The 23,081-nt window shown below is 46.5% G+C and overlaps 4 protein-coding genes across 5 annotated transcripts; 2 read left to right on the forward strand and 2 right to left on the reverse strand.

The window, feature by feature from the left end:
* Nucleotides 1–429: 429 nt before the first annotated feature.
* Nucleotides 430–7,216, reverse strand: LOC114791909 (E3 ubiquitin-protein ligase rififylin-like). The gene is made up of 5 exons (XM_028982458.1): nucleotides 6,970–7,216; nucleotides 3,832–4,010; nucleotides 3,108–3,545; nucleotides 2,823–3,033; nucleotides 430–2,590 (listed from the first exon to the last, which is right to left on the reverse strand). Exons 2-5 carry the CDS (start codon nucleotides 4,000–4,002, stop codon nucleotides 2,403–2,405), a joined length of 1,008 nt encoding a protein of 335 aa, XP_028838291.1. The 5' UTR covers nucleotides 4,003–4,010; nucleotides 6,970–7,216; the 3' UTR covers nucleotides 430–2,402.
* Nucleotides 7,217–7,568: 352 nt separating this feature from the next.
* Nucleotides 7,569–12,226, forward strand: rfc2 (replication factor C (activator 1) 2). The gene is made up of 11 exons (XM_028982457.1): nucleotides 7,569–7,695; nucleotides 7,779–7,848; nucleotides 7,929–7,970; nucleotides 8,051–8,157; nucleotides 10,105–10,206; nucleotides 10,285–10,385; nucleotides 10,796–10,953; nucleotides 11,044–11,109; nucleotides 11,189–11,269; nucleotides 11,361–11,474; nucleotides 12,020–12,226. Exons 1-11 carry the CDS (start codon nucleotides 7,619–7,621, stop codon nucleotides 12,128–12,130), a joined length of 1,029 nt encoding a protein of 342 aa, XP_028838290.1. The 5' UTR covers nucleotides 7,569–7,618; the 3' UTR covers nucleotides 12,131–12,226.
* A 4,083-nt stretch (nucleotides 12,227–16,309) lies between these two features.
* LOC114791912 (transmembrane 4 L6 family member 1-like) lies at nucleotides 16,310–19,700 on the reverse strand. The gene is made up of 6 exons (XM_028982463.1): nucleotides 19,204–19,700; nucleotides 17,892–18,220; nucleotides 17,352–17,417; nucleotides 16,923–17,056; nucleotides 16,654–16,840; nucleotides 16,310–16,570 (listed from the first exon to the last, which is right to left on the reverse strand). Exons 2-6 carry the CDS (start codon nucleotides 18,066–18,068, stop codon nucleotides 16,562–16,564), a joined length of 573 nt encoding a protein of 190 aa, XP_028838296.1. The 5' UTR covers nucleotides 18,069–18,220; nucleotides 19,204–19,700; the 3' UTR covers nucleotides 16,310–16,561.
* On the forward strand, nucleotides 16,961–21,982 carry LOC114791911 (mannose-P-dolichol utilization defect 1 protein-like). 2 transcript variants are annotated; one of them, XM_028982462.1, is made up of 9 exons: nucleotides 16,961–17,070; nucleotides 17,359–17,436; nucleotides 19,153–19,262; nucleotides 19,338–19,403; nucleotides 19,490–19,622; nucleotides 19,969–20,054; nucleotides 20,138–20,256; nucleotides 21,177–21,287; nucleotides 21,364–21,982. In XM_028982462.1, the coding sequence occupies exons 3-9, from the start codon at nucleotides 19,175–19,177 to the stop codon at nucleotides 21,484–21,486; spliced, it is 726 nt and encodes a 241-aa protein (XP_028838295.1). In that variant the 5' UTR covers nucleotides 16,961–17,070; nucleotides 17,359–17,436; nucleotides 19,153–19,174; the 3' UTR covers nucleotides 21,487–21,982. The 2 variants fall into 2 exon arrangements, with proteins under 2 accessions (XP_028838295.1, XP_028838294.1); XM_028982461.1 differs by lacking the exons at nucleotides 16,961–17,070; nucleotides 17,359–17,436 and adding an exon at nucleotides 18,996–19,037.
* Nucleotides 21,983–23,081: the final 1,099 nt, after the last annotated feature.

Genomic DNA, 23,081 nt, shown 5'->3' on the forward strand with positions numbered 1-23,081 from the left:
CCGCCGCTTCGGGTTTATATTTTAAAAAACGCCGCCTCACTCCGGTCGCTTGTGCCCAATTATCGATGTTATTTAAATGAGTGATTTGGGTGACGCTGCGCGTAATGACATTTTGCGTCGCCTGACGTCACCACGTGACGTCACCGGTCGCTTAAGCTCGACGGTGCTGAGGAACAGCAGGATCGGTGGTGAGCTTGCTTCAAACACATCACTATTAATAATGAAGATTATTATTATTATTATTATTATTATTACATTTCACTTCACTTTTCATTATATTGTGTGCGTATTGTTATTGGCCGTCGTGTCAGTTTTCTGGCGCAAAAACTACTGAAAACAGGAGACCAGTTTATAATCCAGCCCTCGTGTTGCTTCTATACCCGCAACACTGGCACCAAGCACAAAATACAGAAAAGAACAACACTGTTGTAACTTTGTAAATTATTTATTGTCATCTTACGTTTTCATCTTTTCACAAAAATATAAAGATAAAAAAAAACATACATACGTACATACATACACCAACATAAGCAATTACAAGTGCTTCTTAGGGTAAATTTTCACAATTTTGTTTCGTTCTTTTCCACATGCATGCAGATCAGCCTTGTATGCAGAGACACTTAGATAAACTTCCACCTGTTCTAATACTGGCAAGATTTTTTTTAAATAGATCTTTCGTTTTGTCTCCTTACATGCTTCCAACAAACTCCTGTGTCCATCTCATTCTCTACCTGCGAATCTCCAGCATGCAGCATGAGGATCCAGAAGCAGGAGTTGTTATGGCAACATCTGGTTCCCAGAGCGTTTCACCAAATTTGCCTGCTTGACCCCATGCGCCGCTTCCAAACATTGCTCTTCATTAAAGTGGATTGAGGAGTATACGGTTGTAATAGCTATAAATGTGTGTGAGATTCCAAATTACCTAAGCCATTCCACAAAGTGCCAAAACACACTAAATACACTCAAAACCGTGTCTATTTTTTATACCCTAAACAAGGATACGGAGATTCAGTCAGGACACGGCCGACTGAAACGGACTCGTTTCACACCGAATAAGAGCCACACCACATTGCTGTACTATTTTTAAAGGAACAGGATCAGCAGGTATTTGTTTAGACATTTTACTGTGGATAGAAATGGTCATCCTGGGACCTGCTACTGGGATTGGCAGATGACGTTAGGCCTGAGCGGTATGGTGAAGATGGGATGCACCGTGGCACAAAAACGTATATATATCGGATTTTGCATTCTTATTCAACTTAATGGATAAAATGATAAATATTATTCATCGTTTTAAAATAAATTTCAGATTCGTCACGCGCCATCGGATGGCAGAATGCTGGCCAAGGGCATTCAACAGGCAGCTGTGGCAAGGTCGATCTAGTGCAAGTGTAGTAGATATAAAATGTGAAAATGGGGGTTAGTACCAGATACGCCGGACTCTGTTAATGAACTCAGACAGGCTGCACGGTACGCTTAACTCCGATGAAACCACATGTAAGCTCGCTTTTGTCGTTTCGTGTGACGTAGCGATCTGGCGGACGGGACGGATCGGGTACTGACGTTCCACTTCCCCCCTTTTCAAAGTAACACACGGTGGCCACGTCAAAATAAACGCACACGGATACCGCCCAAACCTAGATGGCATCTGACCTTTCCCGATCAGAAAGGGTGGACTCCAGTGCTTCGGTACTGACGATGAGCGTGGCGTGATTACATTCAGTTCAGGCAGAACGCGTACCCAAAACCAAACACACCCGGAGATGAACATTTTGTACATTCGTCTTGTATAAACCATGAATATGTTAAGAAAGAACATCTAGAACAGAAAAAAAAGAAGTGTTCTTGTTCTATAATTATGCATTCGATTTATTTACAATCTTGACTGTGAAACAGGTATGTATGGTACGGTACGGTATGGTATGATATGTCACATGCTGCTTCCTGTTGTACAGAAAAGACGGTAAAAGAAGCACCACGGGCCGAACGTCTCTACGGCAAGGCCCAGTAGACATTCAGCGCTACTTCACGCTGACCCAATGAAGGGACCTTACGACCTTTGACCCCCCTGTTTCTCACCCACTCCCACCTACAGCACTGGCTGCCCCAATTCACAAACAGAACTGCGGTTAACGTAGTGGAGATACTCACTCAGTCCGGCTAGCCGAGCTACAACACCAGTATTAGCACAAACACTTAAGCGGCCAGACCGCCGCCCACTGGGATCTGAGGTGGCATCAGCCATGCGCCTTGTAAGGAGGAACTTCGCGTAGTTCTATACCCTGTATCAAAACTCAACAATCGGACGTAAGATCACAAGAAATCCTGCGGTAGGGGGAGTTCTGGAATGCAGAGAGAGAGAGAGAGAGAGGATGTGTGTGTCGCCACGGTGACGCCCCTCCTCAGGACCTGAAGACGTGGACGGCCCTCACCACGTACTGCCTGCAGATGGGACATTCGCTCATGCGCTTCCCGCACTTGCTGCAGGTCACCATGTGGCCGCACTCCAGCAGCACGCAGTCGATGGGCGAGTCCATGCAAATCTTGCACAGGTTCTCCTCCAGCCCGGGGGGCTCTGGACCTGCAGGCTCTGGAGGTCAGAACAAGGAGACAATTCAGAATCTTCAGACTCCCTTATCCAGAGCGACTTATAATCAGTAGCGACGGGGACAGTCCTGGAGACACTCGGGGGTCAAGTGTCTTGCTCAGGGACACAATGGTAGTAAGTGGGGTTTGAACCTGGGTCTTCTCGTTCATAGGCAGTGTGTTACCTGCTAGGATTGTACCACCGTAGCACTTTCTGGATGTGCTTCCACACTCACCCACGTTCTGTTGGTCCTTCTGGTCGTTGTAGAGACGGGTCACTCGCTCCATCAGCTCCCACTTTTCACAGCAGCCTTTGAAGTTGACAAAGTTGCGGGCGAGGATCTCCTTGAGCTGCCTCACGCTGAGCCCCTCGATGTCCTCCACGCTCCTCAGATCCGACAGGGAGGCTCGCCGTCCTTCGCCCAGAGCATCCTCACTGTCTGACGACTGAGGAACGCCGACAGTTAAACGTGAGCCCACTGCATGAATAATATTAAAGAAGATGAAATCACTTCTTTTACCTCATCTTCATCCTCCTCCTCCTCCTCCTCCTGACCCTGCTCCTCTTCCTCGTCCTCATCCTCGTCCTCCGTCAGCTGCTCGGTCTCAGACTCCGTAGCCGGGTTGATGGCAGTCGTCGGGGGCACAGTGATGTTGGAGGGCAGGTCCGTGTCGGGCGGGGCGCCCGCTTGCGACACGGTGTCACTGCTGCTACTGCTGGGCGGAGTCTGCTGGCCTATAACCAGCTCCACCAGCTCCTCCTTCTCCCGGCACATCTGCGTGGGGACCTCGTGCAGGTGGAGGTAGTCGCGCAGGTCCTTCACCTTCAGCCGCATCAGCTCCGCCCGGCTGAAGAGGTTCCCGTGGAAACGCTGGCAGGTGAAGCACAGGCGTGGCCGCGGCTCCAGCTGAACGGAGCAGCGGCTGCAGAAGTTCTTCTTGCAGTCCACGCACACATGCTGTATAATAAATAATAAAGCGAAGTGATTGTCACATGTGATACACAGCAGCACTGCACACGGTGCACACAGTGAAATTTGTCCTCTGCATTTAACCATCACCCTGAGTGAGCAGTGGGCAGCCATGACAGGCGCCCGGGGAGCAGTGTGTGGGGACGGTGCTTTGCTCAGTGACACCTCAGTGGTACCTTGGCGGATCGGGATTCGAACCGGCAACCTTCTGATTACGCGCACTCAACATAAACACGAACCAAGATAGGATCTCGTAGGAGCGAAAGACACGTACCTTCCTCGAGACTGTTTCAAAATGGCCTCCGCAGGCCTTGCACAAGTGGTCGGGGGACGTTGGGTAGGGGCTGAAGCCCGAGTTTGTGTAGGCCTGGCGCCATGAGCTGCCGTTCTCGTCCACTGTGGCGGTGGTTCCAGCACACAGCCAGTTACAACAGGAGGGCCACATGCCCCTGCCTGCACACAGAGACAAAATCAGCGTCTTACTTCGTTTGCTTTGGTCCAAACCAGTTTTGAACATCGTATCATTGTTCACGGGGGGAAAAAATCCAAGCGAACCGAAACACATCGCTTCAAAAAACACGAGGACTTTCTCTCTGCTGATCGGGCAGATGTATCGCCGTGGAAACAACAAAAGTAAATACAGAAAGTAGATCTGCTGTAGTGGACTGTGTTTGTGTGAAATTGGAGGGACATGATGGAAGTTGGCCTGGCGATTTGATATTATATTTCATGCATTTACCACATACAGTACAGGCCAAAAGTTTGGACACCTTCTCATTCAACGTGTTTTCTTTATTTTCATGACTATTTACGTTGGTAGATTCTCACGGAAGGCATCAAAACTATCTACCAACGTAAATGGTCACGAAGATAAAGAATACACATTGAATAAGAAGGTGTCCAAACTTGTACTGTACGTTTCGAAAATGTAGCGCGGTTACATCTATTATCTTAATATGCTGTAGATCTGGAGTTGCCGAAGGCGAACAGCAACACAACACAGGAGGGGAACTCAGTGTTCTCAAATCATGTGATAGCATTTCAAGTGTCCCACGGAGAAAACGAACTGCTAAAGAAGGGAAACCTTGGCTAAACTGCCACCGCAACAACTCACGTACATTAACACGCAGCAGGTAATAAGAAAGGGAAACCGCTTGACTGTCACTGCGACAATTTGCAAGGGAGCAGTGCGTCTTCAGTGGGAATCCTTCACTGAATGTACTGTGGGGTATACGGCCAATGAATATATTTTGATTTTAGGCGCCTTTCTGACACACAATCAACAATACAACACACAGCAAAACTAGAATAACATACAAGCTTATAAGGCATAACACAACAAAAAAAGCAAAAAAGACAAAGCAGAGAACTCAGAGAGAGAAAGTGCACCTGAACAGATGGGCTGTGAGTGAGGAGTTAATGGGCGAGAGTGAATTTATGATAGTAAGTTCCAGAAACTAAACTGCTATCAATATCACCCGAAATACCGTCGGCTTTGGATAATGTTGATTTAGTGTGAAGTGATTGTCACTTGTGATACACATCAACACAGCACACAATGCACACAGTGAAATCTATCCTCTGCATTTAACCATCACCCTAAGTGAGCAGTGGGCACCATGACAGGCGCCCGGGGAGCAGTGTGTGGGGACGGTGCTTTGCTCAGTGGCACCTTAGTGGCACCTTGGAGGATCAGGATTCGAACTGGCAACCTTCTGATTACGGGGCCGCTTCCTTAACCGCTAGGCCACCACTGCCCCAAATTTATTACTAATAAGTAGGATTTCAGTTTTATCACTGTTTGATTCAAGGAAATTTGAGTAATGCCAATGAGTGCAGAGAGATGGTGGAGAATTGTATAAGAGTTAATGTTCTTATACAATAAGAATGATAAGTTTGTATTACCTTCATTAGAGCAGATTAAACCAAAGCAGCAGTTGTGCTTGGTGTGAATTATACGACTCTTGTAATGGAGCAGTTAAATAGCATGCCATGGGACAGGACACTTAAAGCAACATGATTTTTAAACGAGTTTAGTTTTTACAAAAGGAACACAGACGCAACTCTCGGTTCAGGAGGTCGGATTCGCAAGCTCGGGGCAGTGGTGGCCTAGCGGTTTAGGAAGCGGCCCCGTATTCAGAAGGTGCCAAGGTGCCACTGAGCAAAGCACCGTCGCCACACACTGCACCCCGGGCGCCTGTCATGGCTACCCACTGCTCAATGAGGGTGATGCAGAGGACAAATTTCACTGTGTGCACCGTGTGCTGTGCTGCTGTGTTTCACAAGTGACAATCACTTCGCTTATTTATTTTTTTTAGCTCGTCCCGCCATGCACGGAATGATTTGGTGATTCATTTACGTTTAGAGCCCTTATCCAGAGCGACTTACAGTCAGTAGTTACAGGGACAGTCCCCCCCTGGAGACACTCAGGGTTAAGTGTCTTGCTCAGGGACACGATGGTAGTAAGTGGGATTTAAACCTGGGTCTTCTGGTTCATAGGTGAGTGTGTTACCCACTAGGCTACTAACTCCCTCTTCGGTGAACGAATCCTTTGAGTGAGCTGATTCTAAAGATTCGGTACATCTAAAAGAACTGCCGAGGCCCATCACTAGTGGGAAGTCCAGATCCAGCGTGAATCCTGAGTGGCTGTCACACAAGCAGCGAGTGAAAAAGGCTGCCTCCGATTGGTCGGCAGCAAAGGGCGCCGCTTCTGATTGGTCGACAGAGGCTTCGCCTGCTCGCCGGTGAAGAGCGGAAGAATAAATCGAAGAAACCACAGGAGACAGTAGACGTCTGAATGTGCTTGTGCAGATGAAGGAAAAAAAATAATAAATTCACTTTATCTTTTCACTGAGATGACAACACGCAGGAGTCCCCCTCCGTTTCAATTACCGATATATTTAATATAATAATTAGACGTTTAATAATAATAATCATATCTTAATATCTTTTTAAAAAGGCACACTTCCTCGTAGTGCCACCAAACCTAATGACACCTCCGGACGACTTGCTTAACACATGCATGAGATGAAATCATATATGAGCAACACTTGTAGTTATTTCCTCTATTTTTCCATCCCTTCAAGGACGCCAGTGCATTTTCGCCCCCCCCAGGGGAAAACACTGAAGCTGTTGCCTGTTCGGGCGTTCAAAATGACCCAGAACTTCATTTCGTGGATCTGACCAATTGGCCCAACACACTCACACCCTTTATTCGTGAGCCGGGCTTGCAATGCAGCATGCCACACTTGCGTTTTTCTCAGCCAATTAACATGTCTTGGTGTTGCAGTGATTGTGCATCCGTTTGGTGCTGAACCCCACGGTCGCCACATCGTCGGGATGCGGTTACGCGTTCGTCCCGTTTCTTGCATGATCGTCCACCTTGCAACATTTTAAGGATGCATGACCTTACCTTAATGACCCGCAGCAAAGCCTCATTGTCACGGGCATAGCGCAGAGCTCCTCGCTGATATGCATTGATACACTATGTATGGAAGCGAGCGTGTGGAAATTAAAATTTTTATCCTGCTATGTTCATCCGGCCACATCCATCCCACAAGAAATACTCCCGTTGAAAAGAAAACAAGAACGGTAGTTTGGAGCAAGACCAACGACTCTCGCTTATTCCTGAAATTAAAGCAGTTCATTCATCCATATTAAAACTGGGTTAACATTTTTGTCTGTATGGTCAAGGGAAGCATACGGCAGTAAAAGAATGTTTCATTTACATGCGGACATCACTCTTTATTAGCACGCTGGCTGGTGACGTCATCAAGGTACGCTATATTCGAGCAGCACTGTGCTAGCATTTGCTGTTCGTTTACATTGTGTCACTAATTTAAATTAAACACAGGTGACGTTCAATGTGTTTAGATATTAGCACTATACAACATTTACTATACAACTCTCAACAAACGCATAAAAAAATCCCCAAATTATAACGCGGGGTTAAATAGAGAGTCGTCGATCTGGTTTCTAAACGCGGCGTGAGAACAGTGAAGGTGGCGCGTTGGTCTTTTCCGGACGTGACGTCACAGCGGCGGCGGGAATTTGGGAGGAAGATGGACGTCGAGATGAAAGATGCTGGTCCCGAGGAGGCGCGGAAGAAGGGCTCGGCTGCCGCGTACGAGCTACCGTGGTACGAGAGCTTGTTAGTCCGCTCGTCGCAGGCACGTCTAACGCGACGCAAGCTCGGCGCTTCTGACCTGGTTTGTTGTGCAGGGTGGAGAAGTACCGACCGGTGAGACTGGACGAAATCGTCGGGAACGAGGAGACCGTGAGCAGACTAGAGGTAAAAGTTTGGAGTTTGGTTTTCTTATCATTTATTTTTTATATCTTTATAATAGTTTTGGTTTGTTTTTGCATGTTCAGGTTTTTGCCAGGGAAGGAAACGTACCCAACATCATTATTGCCGTGAGTCTCGCTCCGTCTGAAGAAGTGCTCTAGGACTGCAGCGAGAGCCTGATTATTGGTTATTGATGATGATCTTGTAGGGTCCGCCTGGAACGGGAAAGACCACCAGCATCCTGTGCCTTGCTCGGGCTCTCCTCGGCCCCGCCATGAAAGATGCGGTCCTTGAGCTGAATGCGTCCAACGACCGGTACGTTTTCTCTCTTCTTTTTTTTATAAATATATTTTTGTATGATTCCTATGACTAACATGTAATTCAACACCATAAAGAACAATACAGAATTTTGTCCAATGACCCAGCAGTATATCTTAATAATTTGCCATGCTTACACTGAGAGTGATAAAACCGAAGCTTGTTTCATTAGTTTATAGATTTGAAGCCATTGGACAACTCATGTCAGTGTCTGACACAGCATACATATTAAGACCGGTACGTTTTTAACCAGAAATGCATATTTACAATATATAATAATATATCTAATATAATATACATTTTTATATATATGTATACACACATGTACAGTACAGGCCTAAAGTTTGGACACCTTCTCATTCAACGTGTTTTTATTTTCATGACCATTTACGTTGGTAGATTCTCACTGAAGGCACCAAAACTATGAATGAACACATGTGGAGTTCTGTACTTAACAAAAAAGGTGAAAAGTGAAAACGTGTTTTATATTCTAGTTTCTTTGCTCTGATTACTGCTTTGCACACTCTTGGCATTCTCTCAATGAGCTTCAAGAGGTCGTCACCTGAAATGCTTCTCCAACAGTCTTGAAGAAGTTCCAAGAGGTGTTTAGCACTTGTTGGTCCAGCTCACCCCAAACCATCTGGATTGGGTTCAGGTCCGGTGACTGTGGAGGCCAGGTCTCCACTTTTTGTTAAGTACAGAACTCCACATGTGTTCATTCATAGTTTTGATGCCTTCAGTGAGAATCTACCAATGTAAATGGTCATGAAAATAAAGAAAACACATTGAATGAGAAGGTGTTCAAACTTTTAGTGTGTGTGTGTGTATATATATATATTAGAGGTGGGCATAGATTAATTTTCTTAATCTAGATTAATCTCACTGAAATCCTGGAATTAATATAGAGTAAGAAAATTTAATCTAGGTTCTTGATTAATCTAGATTAAAATGGCTCATGTGAATTCTGCCGAAGGCATTCAGAATATGTGTGCTACCCAAATAATGACTAAAAGTAAGTCTTTGAGAACGGGTTTCTCAAGTCAGGTGGCGCATTAGACCAGGGGCTCATCTCCTGTTTCCAAAATGCATCACAAACTGCTTGAGAAAGCTGTTCTACTATGATAATTGGTGATGAAAATAAATTATGTTCAATAAGTTGTACTTGTGTTTTACCAACTGTTTATTCAGTTAAATAGCTGCATCCATCCACGTCACATCTGATGTGGTAATTTCACAGTTTGAAGACTCGTTCTCGCCCCCTACAGTGCAATTCGGCTAGGTATACATCCGCGCTAAAATATCAAGGTGAAAGTAATCATAGTGTAGCAGTTCTTCTTCTGCGTTGTGTAACTTTTTTATTTTGTTTCTTGAACCACAAATGATGAGCTGACACCCAATAGGTCGCGTCAGAACATCACGTCACACATCGCGTCTTTCTGCACCTCTCTCTACAATATACAGTATTAAAAGAACATAAAAAAATATTCACAAAATAACACACATGCAAAATATTCCTAATATGTACAGAAATTCAAATGAAAGAATTAACTTTTTGCACACAAACCCCACGCAGCTCTCACAGCTCACGCCATGTGTCCAAGAGACCAGAACCGGGTCTCAAAAACAAAATAAAAGTCTTTAGGAAATAAGAAACTAAAAGACACAAGAGAGAAGAAATATACTTATAAATCTAGTGTAACCATTTAACTCCGGCACAATAGCTTGCGTAGTATAGACCCAGCTCCCAACACAACTTTGTGAATAGATTAACGGCGATATTTTTTTTTTTTTTTATCGCTCGATAAGAGTCTCACGTTAACGCCGATAACGGCCCACCACTTTTTTATATATATATATCTTCTCTGGTGTAGGTGGTAAAATAAAATATTGCTTTATGACTAGACTTTTTTTTAATTTAAAATCTCAATATTGTATCTTTGTCAGCGGTATTGATGTGGTGAGAAACAAGATCAAGATGTTTGCCCAGCAGAAGGTCACCCTTCCGAAGGGACGGCACAAGGTAATCATTCTGGACGAGGCCGACAGGTGAGGATCTATGAAGAACCTCCTGGTGGCCAAAACATGCCGCTGGTGTCTAAATCCTGTTGTTCGCTCTTTTAAAAGCATGACAGATGGAGCTCAGCAGGCTTTGAGGAGAACCATGGAGATCTACTCCAAAACCACACGCTTTGCTTTAGCTTGTAACGCTTCAGATAAGATTATAGGTGAGTCTGTGTGTATGATGGTTTTATTCTGAATTTGTCAAAATAACGGTGCATTAAATCATATTTAATCGCCAATTTCAGGCTACGTTATTTAACACCCCAATTTATTAACTTGCATGTAAAGTACTTGTAACCCATTTCAGTAAAGTAATATTAAATCTGGCTATTTTCTGCTAATATTTATTGAGCCGATTACATTGATCGTGATTAGTGCTTAAATTCAAATTTCATTGATCATATGTGGCGCAACAACTGCCAGCTGTTAATAAAATGTTTTCAGAAAAATTTAAATCAATATTGCTTAATATGAGAGAAAAAAAAAATAGATATTAACATATCGTGCATCAGTTTTTGCAAGTTTTCTGTTTTAAGGTGTGTGTGTGTGTGTGTGTGTGTGTGTGTGTGTGTAGAGCCAATCCAGTCCCGATGTGCAGTGCTGCGCTACACCAAACTGCGCGATGAGCAGATCATGATGCGCCTGATGGAGGTGGTAGAGAAGGAGGACCTTCTCACCACCAACGACGGCCTGGAGGCCATCATCTTCACCGCACAGGGGGACATGAGACAGGTTGAATTGCTGTACATAAAAAAAAAAAAATCGCCAAATTAGCTCACCGTTTCCTCATGTATTTGCTTGTTTTGTACATTTTTACTCCAGGCGCTGAATAACTTGCAGTCGACCAACTCCGGATTTGGCTTCATAAACAGCGAGAACGTCTTCAAGGTGGATTCATTGTGCAACACTGCCATTTAATTGAAACTCTGAAGCCTCACTTTAATTGAATGAATTTCTCTCTGCGCAGGTATGCGATGAGCCTCACCCCCTCCTGGTGAAAAGCATGCTGGAGCACTGCGTTAACGCGAACATAGACGAAGCGTATAAGGTGCAGTAGACGCAGATGAGACGCTTCATTTCACTCCACTCCCTTCGCTGAAGTTGTCGGGTTCTGACTGATGCTCTTCTCCCCACTGCAGGTCATTGAGCTGCTCTGGTCGCTGGGCTACTCCCCCGAGGACATCATTGGAAACATCTTCAGAGTGTGCAAGACGTTCCAGATGCCAGAATATCTCAAGCTTGAGTTCATAAAGGTTTTTTTTTGTTTGTTTGTTTAAAGGTCTCCTATCATGAAAACGTGACTCTCTGTGAGATGATTTAACATTAAGTCGAGGTCTTATGGTCCTGCAGTGGCTAGAAATGGTGATACGTGTTCACCGTTCAGACGGTCGGATCTGGAATAAGGGGGTTATTTTATTTATTTAGAAAATTTCTGACACTACTTCCTGTCTGATGAATGGTGTTTATGACATCATTCCCGCAAATGTCCCCTCAACTTTTATAGGCCGCTCTCCTCCTTGTCCCGCCTTTCTCCTCTGCATTTAAAGCTACAGACGGTGAAACGGCGCGTCCTGGGAAATCTCACTGTGGGTCCGGATCAAAGTGGCTGTAATTCTGCACCAAGGCGGAATTTCAGAAAGAGACGTCAGATACAGAATTAGGGGGCCAACAAGACCGATATAAAAGCAAAATGTCAGGGAGTTTTATTAAGAGTCGATGTCCCGACAGCAGTTATCGTAACGGAGAATGTTGGATCGCAGGGAATTTACTGACGCCGCGTCTCTGCTTCTGTTCTCAGGAGATCGGCTACACCCACATGAAGGTGGCGGAAGGCGTTAACTCGCTGCTGCAGATGGCGGGGCTTCTGGGCCGACTCTGCAGTAAGACGGCCGCCCCCGACGCGTCCTGAATCCTCCTCCTGCTGCTGCTGCTGCTGCAGTTTTACGTCAACAAACGACTCGTGTAAATACTGTGATGCCCAGTTTAATAAAAAAAAAAAAAAAAACTTTACAGCTTAAAATGTCCGTCTGTTCGTGGCAGAAGGTTTGGTGCTGCTGAGACCTCGTGGAGCTTCTAGTAGGACGTGCCGATGCGTGAAGATGGAAGCTCCGTCAGTTCTCCGTGCTGGCGTTGACGTAATCCGGCTCATCTGAATCGTCTGCAGCGCGTGAGAGAGCAGAAATCAGAACGTTGCACAAGATGCTCCGTGTGCTCTTCAGAAACGACGTGGAAATGTATAGCATTCTCTGCTTATGTCGTGCAAACATTTTTTTTTTTTTTTTTGTTCATAAATTAATTCAGAAAGGTCCATTTATGCGTTCAATTAAAAGAGTAAAGTACTGACCGTTTTCCTTCTTGGCCAGATATTCCGCATTTTCGTAATCGGACTCATCTGTTGGGTCAAAAGCTGGTTTCGTGGTCGTGGTTTTTGTTAAATGGAGTAATTAGTGTGTAATGGCCACTCACCGGAGCGGCGCCTGTTGCTGAACACGTTCTCGTACGGGTCCTGATCTGTGCGGAGGTGGAACGAGAGAGTGTGTTTCCACCCTGCAGTGGGTTCCTGGTGGGCGTCGGCCCGTTATTTCCTGTGGCCCGATGTTCACCTACCTGATTGGTGGACGTTGCCGTAGGTGCTGCTGGGAATCGGGTCTCTGTGGGGAAACATGAGTTCCTCTCCACTCATTGTTTTTTAAGACATGTTGTATTTTGTGTGTGTGTGTGTGTGTGTGTGTGTGTGTGTGTGTGTGTGTGTAAAACTCACACGTATGTGGGTTCAAAGACGTCAGCGGCTGCAAGAAGCGGCAAGATTAAAGGTCACTTGGTCATGTGACGGTTCTGCGTCCGTCACAGTATGTTAGAAAGATGCCACTCACGTTTTGAAACGTTCTGATATCCATCCTCATAATTGTCTATAGCTGATAAAAGTAAAAAAAAAAAAAATCAAAATACTAAAATATATGAAGTGCAACACTCCCGCTGATTTTGATTTTTGAATTGCCAGACATGTTTCATGAGATCTTTACCTTCTTGTGGACGTTTGTTGTGTGCAGGGTACCTTTAAAATACACACTTACTGTAAAATCCGTCTGACAAAAAGTGATTATTATTATTATATTAGTCAATCTCGAAAAGAATATGGTTTAAAAAGGTTTTATCATAGTTTAACCCCAGGCATGTGTTGAGTGTTCTGTGAGATGCTGGACTTCCATCAGTTATAATAAAAAGAAATGCCGCGTGTATAAAGAAATGACCTTTTCTTCACCATATTCTCATGTGTTGAGATGCCCCAGGTCTCCCGTTCGTGGCGGGGACGTCGTACCTCGATGTGATCTGGTTGGTCCGCGTCACTGAGGATGAAACGGTTATGCCAGTTAGGCCTTGCGTGGCGTTCAACACACTCAAAACCCCACCGTCACGCTGCAAACCCTTACACGCACACTTTTAACACAGACAACACTGCACTGGCTGCGATAATACAATAAAAAATGACAGCACCTTCTTTATATTCTTCAATAAACGTCAAAAGTACAAGCGCTCATTCAAACGGTTCTGCTAAGCGACTAACTACACAGGTTAATATTCAATATTATATAGTATAATAATAATAATAATGTTTTCTGCAGTCAAAACTGGGTGAAATAATGTTAACGTTTTCCATGGTGGAAGATGGTGAAGCTGCTGCACCACATAAAGCATAAAAAAAATTAATCAATAACTGTACCTGTTTTTGACCTCGTCACTGCAAACATACTTCCTCCCCTGTGGCTGAGAAACAGCATACGTGATCACCTTTACTTTACTTTACTTTACTTGGCAGACGCTTTTATCCAAAGCGACTTACAAGAGGACACCAGCAATTCTCGTTCGGTTTCTATAGATTTTGAGTTTAAAAAATTCAGCCTTACATCACTTGTGGGTCGTAGAGTTGGTTCTCTTCTTGTAGAATCTCTGTGAGAGGAGAGAGGGTTAACACGGCCGAGCGCGTGGCTGGACGTGGACGTGCAGGACAACTCACTGGATCTCCGTCTGCACCACAGGCACACGGCGCCGGCGACGCCCAGAGACGCCAGGGACGCGGCGAGCAGGAGTCCTCCCTGCAGGCCCACCATGGCCACCATGCCTTCAGACAGAGACGAGAACCCCGCTCAGGCCCTCAGGTCGTCCTGGGCTTCAACCAGAAAGTTCCAGACTTCTCATGAAACAAACCCAAAGGAGCTACTGTGGAAAGCTTGACCCCTGCCCTCCACACCACTGACCACTCCGTAAGAGTTCGTGCGAATGTGAAATTTGGCCTGGACGGAGGTGTGAAGAGCAACATTCACACCTTCACCTCAACAGCTCCTCTTCAGACCCGGCCAGACTTCTGAGGTATTTCTGCAGAGATACTCACAGCAGCTTGAAAATAAATTCATTTTCCTTCCGTCTCGTCATTTTAGAATCCACACCCGCCTTAACAAAGACCACGAGAATGAAAGGGTCTGCATTTAAATAATAATACAAATTTCAATACCTCAGGAGAAACCACACCCAAACGCTGCCGGGTTTTAATCATTTTATTCAATTTACGCTTTAATCTTAGTCTGTAAAATAAAAGCACCGTTTCATAAAGTGTCATGAAATGGTGAAATAATGTGAATAGAGCAGATTTTTTGGAGTGGGAATTAAGATTTAATCCGTACAGTATTTCTCAATGCCATGAAATAAAAGGAATTATTAAAATGATTTCACCAATGAGGATCCCAGACGCACTTATTCCAACACTCATTCCAATAAAATTCCATTCGTTTCATTACGTATTTTGAAATGGGAACATTATTGAGTGTTCAGAGGCGTAATGTGTTTTCGTTTTTTTTTTCATATTTACAAAAAAAAATATTCCTGAATTTTTTTTCTCTATTGAACAGTATTTGTTGGTATACGGATATGAAGATCGGGTGAGATCTTCATCACTACACAAAAGCATCTAATGAATAGAGCAGATTTTTGAGAGGGAAGAGAAATTAAATCAGTAATGGACTGGACTGAAACTTTTTTCCCCCTCAAAGCCATGAAATACGAGGAAACGATAAAATAATCTTTTATAATATCCTTACATTTGTAATGGAGCCGGACATAACCGCGAAGTCAGTTATTTACATTTACAGCATTTATCATAGGGTGGAAGTAGCCTAGTGGGTAACACACTCGCCTGTGAACCAGAAGACCCAGGTTCAAATCCCACTTACTACCATTGTGTCCCTGAGCAGGACACTTAACCCTGAGTGTCTCCAGGAGGGGACTGTCCCTGTAACTACTGACTGTCGCTCTGGATGAGGGCGTCTGGTGAATGCTGTAAATGTAAATGCAGTTATTTCCCTGCTGTTCCTACAAACCTGTTGTCTTGTGAGGAGAATCCGGTTGAACAACCTTCTGCTCATCTGCTGGAAATTCCAATCAGATTTCTGAATCCCGAAAAAAAAAAAAAAAAACCTTTCAGGGTTCGCAGAAATACGGAAAGCCCCCTGTAAGAAGTTCGACTTACCTTTAGAAGAGGCCTGAAATCAGGCATCTGGTGGTGCGGTGTGTGTGTGTGTGTGTGTGTGTGTGTAGTGAACGCGTCTGCTTCCTGTTGCAAACTGCCTCACCACCACATCCGCGGCATCAGCCGCGCCGGACTCCTGTCCCCCTCCTGCTGACCTCGCCTCCCCGCCACCAGCTTCGGCCCAGGAGTGAGATGGAGGCGCGCTGCGCAACCGCTGTGGCCAGATGAAACGTTTCACCAGAGGAAGTGGGGCTTGGCCTGCTCTGCACAGGCACGAACCAGGCTCAGCAGTTATCGGTGACGGGCCAGAGCTTCACGATCGCTTTCTGGACCTCTTTACTCGCTCGGGCCATCAGGGCCGCCGCGTGCGTGGTGACGTGTTTCGGAGGGTCGCCTGTTCCGAGCAGAACGGAAAGACGGACTCGTCACCCCGCTCTAAAGTGTCAGGCTTGTCGCCAGTTTCATTTTGTGAGGGGTCTGTCCCACAGACCCGCTGCGCTGTTGTGACTTCCTGTCTCTGCGGTGGCCGCCGGCTCGAGGTTCAGTGCAGGAATCACAGGACTCGTATTGTATTATTATTTTTTTTTTTATTAGTTTAAATCTGTACGGGTAGAAAATACCACATTGTACACAATCCCAGTAATATCTACATAACACCAAGCCGTGAATATTCCAAGAAATATTTACAAGAAACAGAAACATTGCCTTTCTGGAAAAAAATAAAATATATATGTTGTTGGACAGTAGAACGGGCGTGGTGTATCTCTGCACCTGGCCACAGGATGGCGCTGCTGAACTGCTTGTCACCTGGAGTCCCCCCTACAGAGGCTGCAGGGAAGAAGTGGAATGAATTTCGGTTCGTGTTCGTGTGTACGGGTGTACGGACGCGCTGTTCGGCGCGAGAGCCCCACCCCTTTGCTGTTGCAGGTCCCGCAGAGGCAGCCGAACAGGCCGTTGACCATCTGGACGCCGCAGAGCACCACCTGCAGGCTGCTGGCCGCCAGCAGCGTGCCGAACAGGCCCACGTTGAACTCCACCACGTTGTTGGGCTCGGTGCACAGGCCCCAGGAGTCGCGGTCGTTCAGGTAGCTGCTGTCCCTGCAGGAAGAGGCGGGGCCGGCGTCAGCGGGGGAGGGGCCACGCTGGAAAACGGGGGTGGGGGGGGGGGTATTCTGCTCACCTTTCTTTAAACGGGGTGACCCATATGAGGAGCACCTTGCAGAGGGGGCCATTTATCAGACCAAGCATCGCCACCACGAAGCTGTAGAGGGCGCCAGCCACCCCGAGCGCCGCGAAGGCTATGGACAGAAACATCTGCAGAGACCAGGGTGAGGGCGTGGTCAGCACGCACAGCACCATGGACATAAGGGACAACTCTTTTTGCCAACTATGCACGAAAGTAAAAACCAACATTCCATTAGTAAAAATTAAACGTACACGCGTCTTTAAAGCCCATATGGTTCTTAATCCCTCAATATTCCCATAAGAATAATCCTGTAACGCTCTGTAGTGTAACTAGACACTGTGCATGATTATATATTATATATTATAAGTGTATTTATCATACATGTATTATCGCATATTTATGCACTTCCTGCCGTGCACTCACCCCACAGCGGTTGGCGCAACATCCTCCTTTTCCGGTCAGGTGAATGTGGAAGGCAGGAACCAGCACCTACAGGACACCACCATATGTATGTAACACACACATATATATATATATATATATTAATAAATGTCATATGGAACCCTGTCATATAATTATATAACATTACAGCCATGTAACCCAACCAAACAGACGCTTCTAAAGTACCGTGGCACTAAAGCGACAAACTTCTCCACTCCCCACGTTCCACTTCCAGCCCAGCAGAACCTTCTAACCTCATCAAGCTAATCGCCTAACTAGATTTAAACTAGTCTGCATGGCAGCGCGGTAAAGCAAACGGGCCGTTTTCAGCGGGATGAAGAGCCTCCTTTGTGTCAAACGTCCAGCCTAAATCAAAGCGAAAAAAATTCCACCCCGCCCACGTCTCACCCAGCGCTGTTCCGGGAGGATTTCGGGAGGAACCTCGCGGCCTTATCATTTTATAAGAAGGGGCGACGTTTAGAAATGATAGAGGCAGAGCAGGCCCAGGATCAGAACACTCACCAGTACGCCCCCGCCCACCAGACCGCCCATGTACTTGACCTCCTCGGTGAGGTGTCCATCCTGGGCGTACTTGACGTCCCAGCCGGGGAAGAACAGGATGACGTTGCAGACGATGGAGATGACGGCCAGCGGGTAGAGCGTGGCCCCGATGCACCGCGCACACTTGCCTGTACACATGGCGCGGGCCGAGGAACGTGCTGGCGGGCGTCTGAGGCTCGCCGCCCCAGTTCGGGGGTTAAATACGGGGTGGGAGGGGCCTGTGGCCGTCCGGCGAACCGGGTTGCGGCATGTGACTCACTGTCATCATCTAACCAGCTGACCTGGAATTTCTACACGGATGAAAAAGGTTTAATGAAACTGCGTGATATTTTGAGCCCTCTGGAGTTTTCATGTCTACAGTTGAACAGCAAGAAGATCTTAACGATCTACAACAGTCTCTAAGTAGAGAGCTCCAGCAGGTGGGACTTTTTGGACATCATTGTACCTGATAATGTAAAACAGGGTCATAACCATCACTGTGGGTTAAAAAAAAAACCCAAAAAACATCTATGTGGCTCGTACAGGCCTGCGAGGGACCCGTTCGGGCGGGAGATGATTGGTGTGTTAATGGTGTGTGCATTGGTGTGTTGGCCTTATCGGAGGAAACGCGGTTCGAACGTCTCCATTGTTTCGCGCTCAGACCCTGATATTATGGCACCAAGCGGGACGGCGCTGGGCTCTAAAGGTTAAAGATTAACTGGCGCCTGAACGTGTCCATCTGGCCTCTCCGAGGTAAACAGACACCTACACACTGATAAAAAAAAAAAGGTGTGGGGCCGCGGGAGGGTCTGAGGTCCCAGAGAGCGCTGGGGAAGGTGTGTGACGCGCCGGGGGCACGGTGACATGCCAGCGTTAGTCACCGCAGGGTAAACATGTCCGAGTGGCCTCCGAAACCACTTAGTAACGGGACATCCCGCGAAACCGAATTTACAACACGCACACAGACCGAGGTCCGCTCCAAAATTCCTGCACAGATAAGGCTCATCCATAAATCAATTACGAGGGCCTCGGTGTCGTCGTCATGGCAACAAGTTCCAACAGGAAGTGGCTGTGATCCACGCCCCTTTTTGTGGACTTTCGGGAGAGGAAAAACAGAAGTTTTATTTGGTGACTGGGACACGGTTTATTGCGCAATGGTAATAAATTCTATGTACATAAAGTGATCTTTTTTTTTTCTAACCGTCCTGTTGGGTTCTCGTGTTCCTGCTCGGCTGCTAAAAAGCGGGTTTTTGGGGCGCTGGACCATGGCCGCCGCCAGAGACTTCCTCCTCACCTTCTTCATGCCCGAGAAATGCTACGACCAGTTCTTCGTCCACCTCAACCCGGCGCACGGTGAGTCGGAGTAAAACGCTCCTGCGTGTGACGCCAGCGTAACGTGTGACGCTCCGGCTCTGCGCCCGTTTACAGTTCCGTGTCTGAAGATCGTCCTGAACCGGACCGTGGGCCTGTGGATCTTCCTGGGCACCGTCGTGGGTGAGTCTGGCGCTGTCCAGGCCACGTGGCTGGCATCGCGCTCGCCCGCGACCTTTGACCCCGCCACCACCCCTCTGTGCCCGCAGCGCCGCTGCCGCAGATCGCCAGGCTGCTCCGAGGCCGCAGCGCCCGCGGCCTGAGCCTGACCTCCGCCCTGCTGCAGCTGCTCGCCGGCTCCGGCTGCGTGCTGTACTGCACGGCGCACCGCTTCCCCGTCGGGTACGTCGCCGGCTTCGGCGCTTTCTTTCTCTATTATTACCGCGCAGCGGCCGGCGCCATCGCGGGACAACTAGTTCCGGCCCGCTCTGGAGTTTAAATATCCCTCCGCCCGTCGCGGCTGCATTTACCGCGATGTAGTTCTAAAATTCTAAAGTTAAAAGTTCCTTCCGGCCTGTTATTTAGGCTGGGAGTGTGTATGTATGAAAACACAAGTCATTTCAACTTATTAAGGACTGTTGAATGTTGTTTTTATAAAATGCACAGCTGTAAAGGTATATGTGTGTGTGTGTGTGTGTGTGTGTGTGTGTGTGTGTGTGTGTGTGTGTGTGTGTGTGTGTTTCTCTAGTGCTTGGGGTGATCGCCTGTTTGTGTTGGTCCAGGCAGCTCTTCTGGTTTTTCTGACATTGCACTACGGTGGAAAGACAACGAAAGGTTTGACTCTCCCACCTCCTCCGATCTCAGTACAGCCCTGCCGTTCAGGCACTGAATGTTCTCCTGCTCGGACCACCCTGCAGGGCTGCTGTTCCTCGTGGTCTACGGCATCCTCATGTACGTCCTGACCCTGCGTGTGGCACCCAAGAGCGCTGTTCTTCTGGTGTGGGAATTTGAGGTGCTGGTCATCATGGCGAGCAGGGTATGTGCTGATGGAAAGAGCGGTCAATGCCTGGGATATACTGGGCAATATGCAGTATCATGTTCATTTTATTATAAAAGTGTTAGAATTGTGTTCAACGCCTGATGAAACACTATTAGTCCATAAGAGTGATTCTGGTTTGAAAAGTACAGTACAGGCCAAAAGTTTGGACACCTTCTCATTCAACATGTTTTCTTAATTTTCATGACCATTTACGTTGGTAGATTCTCACTGAAGGCATCAAAACTATGAATGAACACATGTGGAGTTCTGTACTTAACAAAAAGTGGAGACCTGACCTCCACAGTCACCGGACCTGAACCCAATCCAGATGGTTTGGGGTGAGCTGGACCAACAAGTGCTGAACACCTCTGGGAACTCCTTCAAGACTGTTGGAGAAGCATTTCAGGTGACGACCTCTTGAAGCTCATGGAGAGAATGCCAAGAGTGTGCAAAGCAGGAATCAGAGCAAAGAAACTAGAATATAAAACATGTTTTCACTTATTTCACCTTTTTTTGTTAAATACTGAACTCCACATGTGTTCATTCATAGTTTTGATGCCTTCAGTGAGAATCTACCAACGTAAATGACCATGAAAATAAAGAAAACGCGTCGAATAGGGGTGGTAGTAGCCTAGTGGGTAACACGCTCACCTATGAACCAGAAGTCCCAGGTTCAAATCCCACTTACTACCATTGTGTCCCTGAGCAAGACACTTAACCCTAAGTTGCTCCAGGGGGGGGCTGTCCCCTGTAACTACTGATTGTAAGTCGCTCTGGTTAAGGGCGTCTGATAAATGCTGTAAATGTAAATGAATGAGAAGGCGTCCAAACTTCTGGCCTGTACTGTATGTTTGCTGAATAAATGGCTATGTCTGTGTTCGCGTGCATCTGCAACTTCTTTCCACGCGTGTCCACAGCTCGTTCAGGCCGGCAGTAATTACTGGAGGGGGAGCACAGGCCAGCTCTCGGCTGTCTCCGTCTTCCTCGTCTTCACCGGGTCCCTGGCGCGAGTTTACACCTCCTTTCAGGCGCGTACCTCTCTTCTGCACCTGCTTTACTCGCGGGCGCCAATAAAAAGCTTGAGCGTCTGCTCCCGTCTCGCAGGAGTCTGGCCAGACCTTCGCCACCCTCACCCATGCCCTGGCCAGCGCGAGCTGCGGACTCGTCGCGGCCCAGGTGCTCCTCTACCGGAACACGTCTCCGGCTGGCAAACCGAAAACCCAGTAGAGGAGGCAGCCTGCAGCAGGCCGACGGTCGACCCACAGAGAAACGGGCGTGGCACCCATCAGGAGTGACGTTTTTGGTCAGTTTTTACGCTGGGAACAGGGCCGGGCCCGACCAGGAACTCGGTGACTGGTTCGTGTTCGCCTCCCACGCGGTTAAATACGGGTTTTATATCTCCGACAGAGCGGCCCAAACTAGACAATGTCAGCTCTGAATCCCCAGGGTCCCCCTCTCTCTTGTTCTCTAAGGATATTAGTATTAATAAGTCAGTATTTTGTCTGTAATAACTTTTCTTTTTTTTTTTTTTATGTTTGCATGCGCTTCATATCTGTCTGGGTTTTAAGGAGTAAAACTGGGTGTGGTTCCTGTGAGTGACGCCAGAGGGCAGCGAACTCCTGGCCGGGGCACCGGGGGCCAGAATATTACCCCGTTCGGACTGTTACTTTGTTTAAGAATAAAAGAAGATTCTAAATGCTAAATAAAATATCTTTTCCAGGCATTTCCGTGTGTGTGTGTGTGTGTGTGTATATATATATTTCTGTTCTTCGTTCTTTTAAAGACCGTTGTAAAAGGAATGAGGAAGAAGAAGATCAGAAGTAGGGACAGTACAACGGCAACGTTGTCATTCATGAAATGTCTGTGATGCCGTTACTGACCTTTCATATGAAATCTGGAAAATCAAAAATGAATAAACACACAAACGAATGATGCTTTTTAAAATGTGTTACAAACCAGAAGACCCCACTTACTACCAATCTGTCCCTGAGCAAGACACTTAACCCTGAGTGTCTCCAGGGGGGGACTGTCCCTGTAACTACTGACTGTAAGTCACTCTGGATAAGGATGTCTGGTAAATGCTGTAAACGTAAATGAATCTGCTGTGACGAAGACGAGGTGATGATGATGTTAACTCTACACTTCACCTACCAGCCACTTACATTTCTTTTAAGTGTTTACTGTGTTTTCTTGTAATAACACTTTAAAGGTGTATGTATATTATATAAATATAATTTTTATGTGGGTTTGGGCCCAGTCTCCTGGCCTGTAGTGTTAGTGATAAGATTTGTGATTATTGTAATTCGAGTGTTACTCGGCCCTGCTGTTTGATTGGAGCGAATTAGAGAGGCGGAAGATGTAATCTCTCCCCTCATCTTGGGAGGTCTGGCCTTGGACTTCTGAATGTCGGGCCATATCTGCCTCGATCTGAGCGCCGCGAGAGAATGACAGTCCCAGACAGATTCGGTCCCCCTGCCTGTCCTGCTCGTCAGGAACTACCAGGTTCTCCACACGTTGTGTGCACTCGTGAACAACTGCGGAAAAAAGGCACAAAATCTTTTCATTCGTTTTTTTTATAGAGCCATAAAAAAGTATGAATTTTTTGGTTGATCGCAGGTCAAATGATAATAATTTGATATTTTTGATTTTCATTAGCTCATAAAAAAATGTAAATATGTGTTACTTAACTGAGTAAATGAAAAACTAGTTTGTGTTGACTGATTCCAATGGGAGGCAAGTGTGTGTGTTGTGTTTCGTTCATTAACTATACATATTTACATTTACATTTACAGCATTTATCAGACGCCCTTATCCAGAGAGAC

Source organism: Denticeps clupeoides, chromosome 6 (genome assembly GCF_900700375.1).
Source record: "Denticeps clupeoides chromosome 6, fDenClu1.1, whole genome shotgun sequence".
Taxonomy (NCBI): domain Eukaryota; kingdom Metazoa; phylum Chordata; class Actinopteri; order Clupeiformes; family Denticipitidae; genus Denticeps; species Denticeps clupeoides.

What these genes read in the sequence shown, in the direction of transcription:
- LOC114791909 (XM_028982458.1), bottom strand. Translation starts at nt 4,002, where the DNA reads ATGTGGCCCTCCTGTTGTAACTGGCTGTGTGCTGGAACCACCGCCACA. An exon ending in TTGAAACAGTCTCGAGGAAG is followed by an intron (nt 3,546 to 3,831) that starts GTACGTGTCTTT and finishes TTTATTATACAG; the next exon opens with CATGTGTGCGTGGACTGCAA. An exon ending in GAAGGACCAACAGAACGTGG is followed by an intron (nt 2,591 to 2,822) that starts GTGAGTGTGGAA and finishes TCTGACCTCCAG; the next exon opens with AGCCTGCAGGTCCAGAGCCC.
- rfc2 (XM_028982457.1), top strand. Translation starts at nt 7,619, where the DNA reads ATGGACGTCGAGATGAAAGATGCTGGTCCCGAGGAGGCGCGGAAGAAG. An exon ending in AGACCGTGAGCAGACTAGAG is followed by an intron (nt 7,849 to 7,928) that starts GTAAAAGTTTGG and finishes TTGCATGTTCAG; the next exon opens with GTTTTTGCCAGGGAAGGAAA. An exon ending in TACCCAACATCATTATTGCC is followed by an intron (nt 7,971 to 8,050) that starts GTGAGTCTCGCT and finishes ATGATCTTGTAG; the next exon opens with GGTCCGCCTGGAACGGGAAA.
- LOC114791911 (XM_028982462.1), top strand. Translation starts at nt 19,175, where the DNA reads ATGGCCGCCGCCAGAGACTTCCTCCTCACCTTCTTCATGCCCGAGAAA. An exon ending in TGGTCATCATGGCGAGCAGG is followed by an intron (nt 20,257 to 21,176) that starts GTATGTGCTGAT and finishes GCGTGTCCACAG; the next exon opens with CTCGTTCAGGCCGGCAGTAA. An exon ending in GAGTTTACACCTCCTTTCAG is followed by an intron (nt 21,288 to 21,363) that starts GCGCGTACCTCT and finishes CCCGTCTCGCAG; the next exon opens with GAGTCTGGCCAGACCTTCGC.
- LOC114791912 (XM_028982463.1), bottom strand. Translation starts at nt 18,068, where the DNA reads ATGTGTACAGGCAAGTGTGCGCGGTGCATCGGGGCCACGCTCTACCCG. An exon ending in TGGTGGGCGGGGGCGTACTG is followed by an intron (nt 17,418 to 17,891) that starts GTGAGTGTTCTG and finishes GGTGTCCTGTAG; the next exon opens with GTGCTGGTTCCTGCCTTCCA. An exon ending in GTCACCCCGTTTAAAGAAAG is followed by an intron (nt 16,841 to 16,922) that starts GTGAGCAGAATA and finishes CTCTTCCTGCAG; the next exon opens with GGACAGCAGCTACCTGAACG.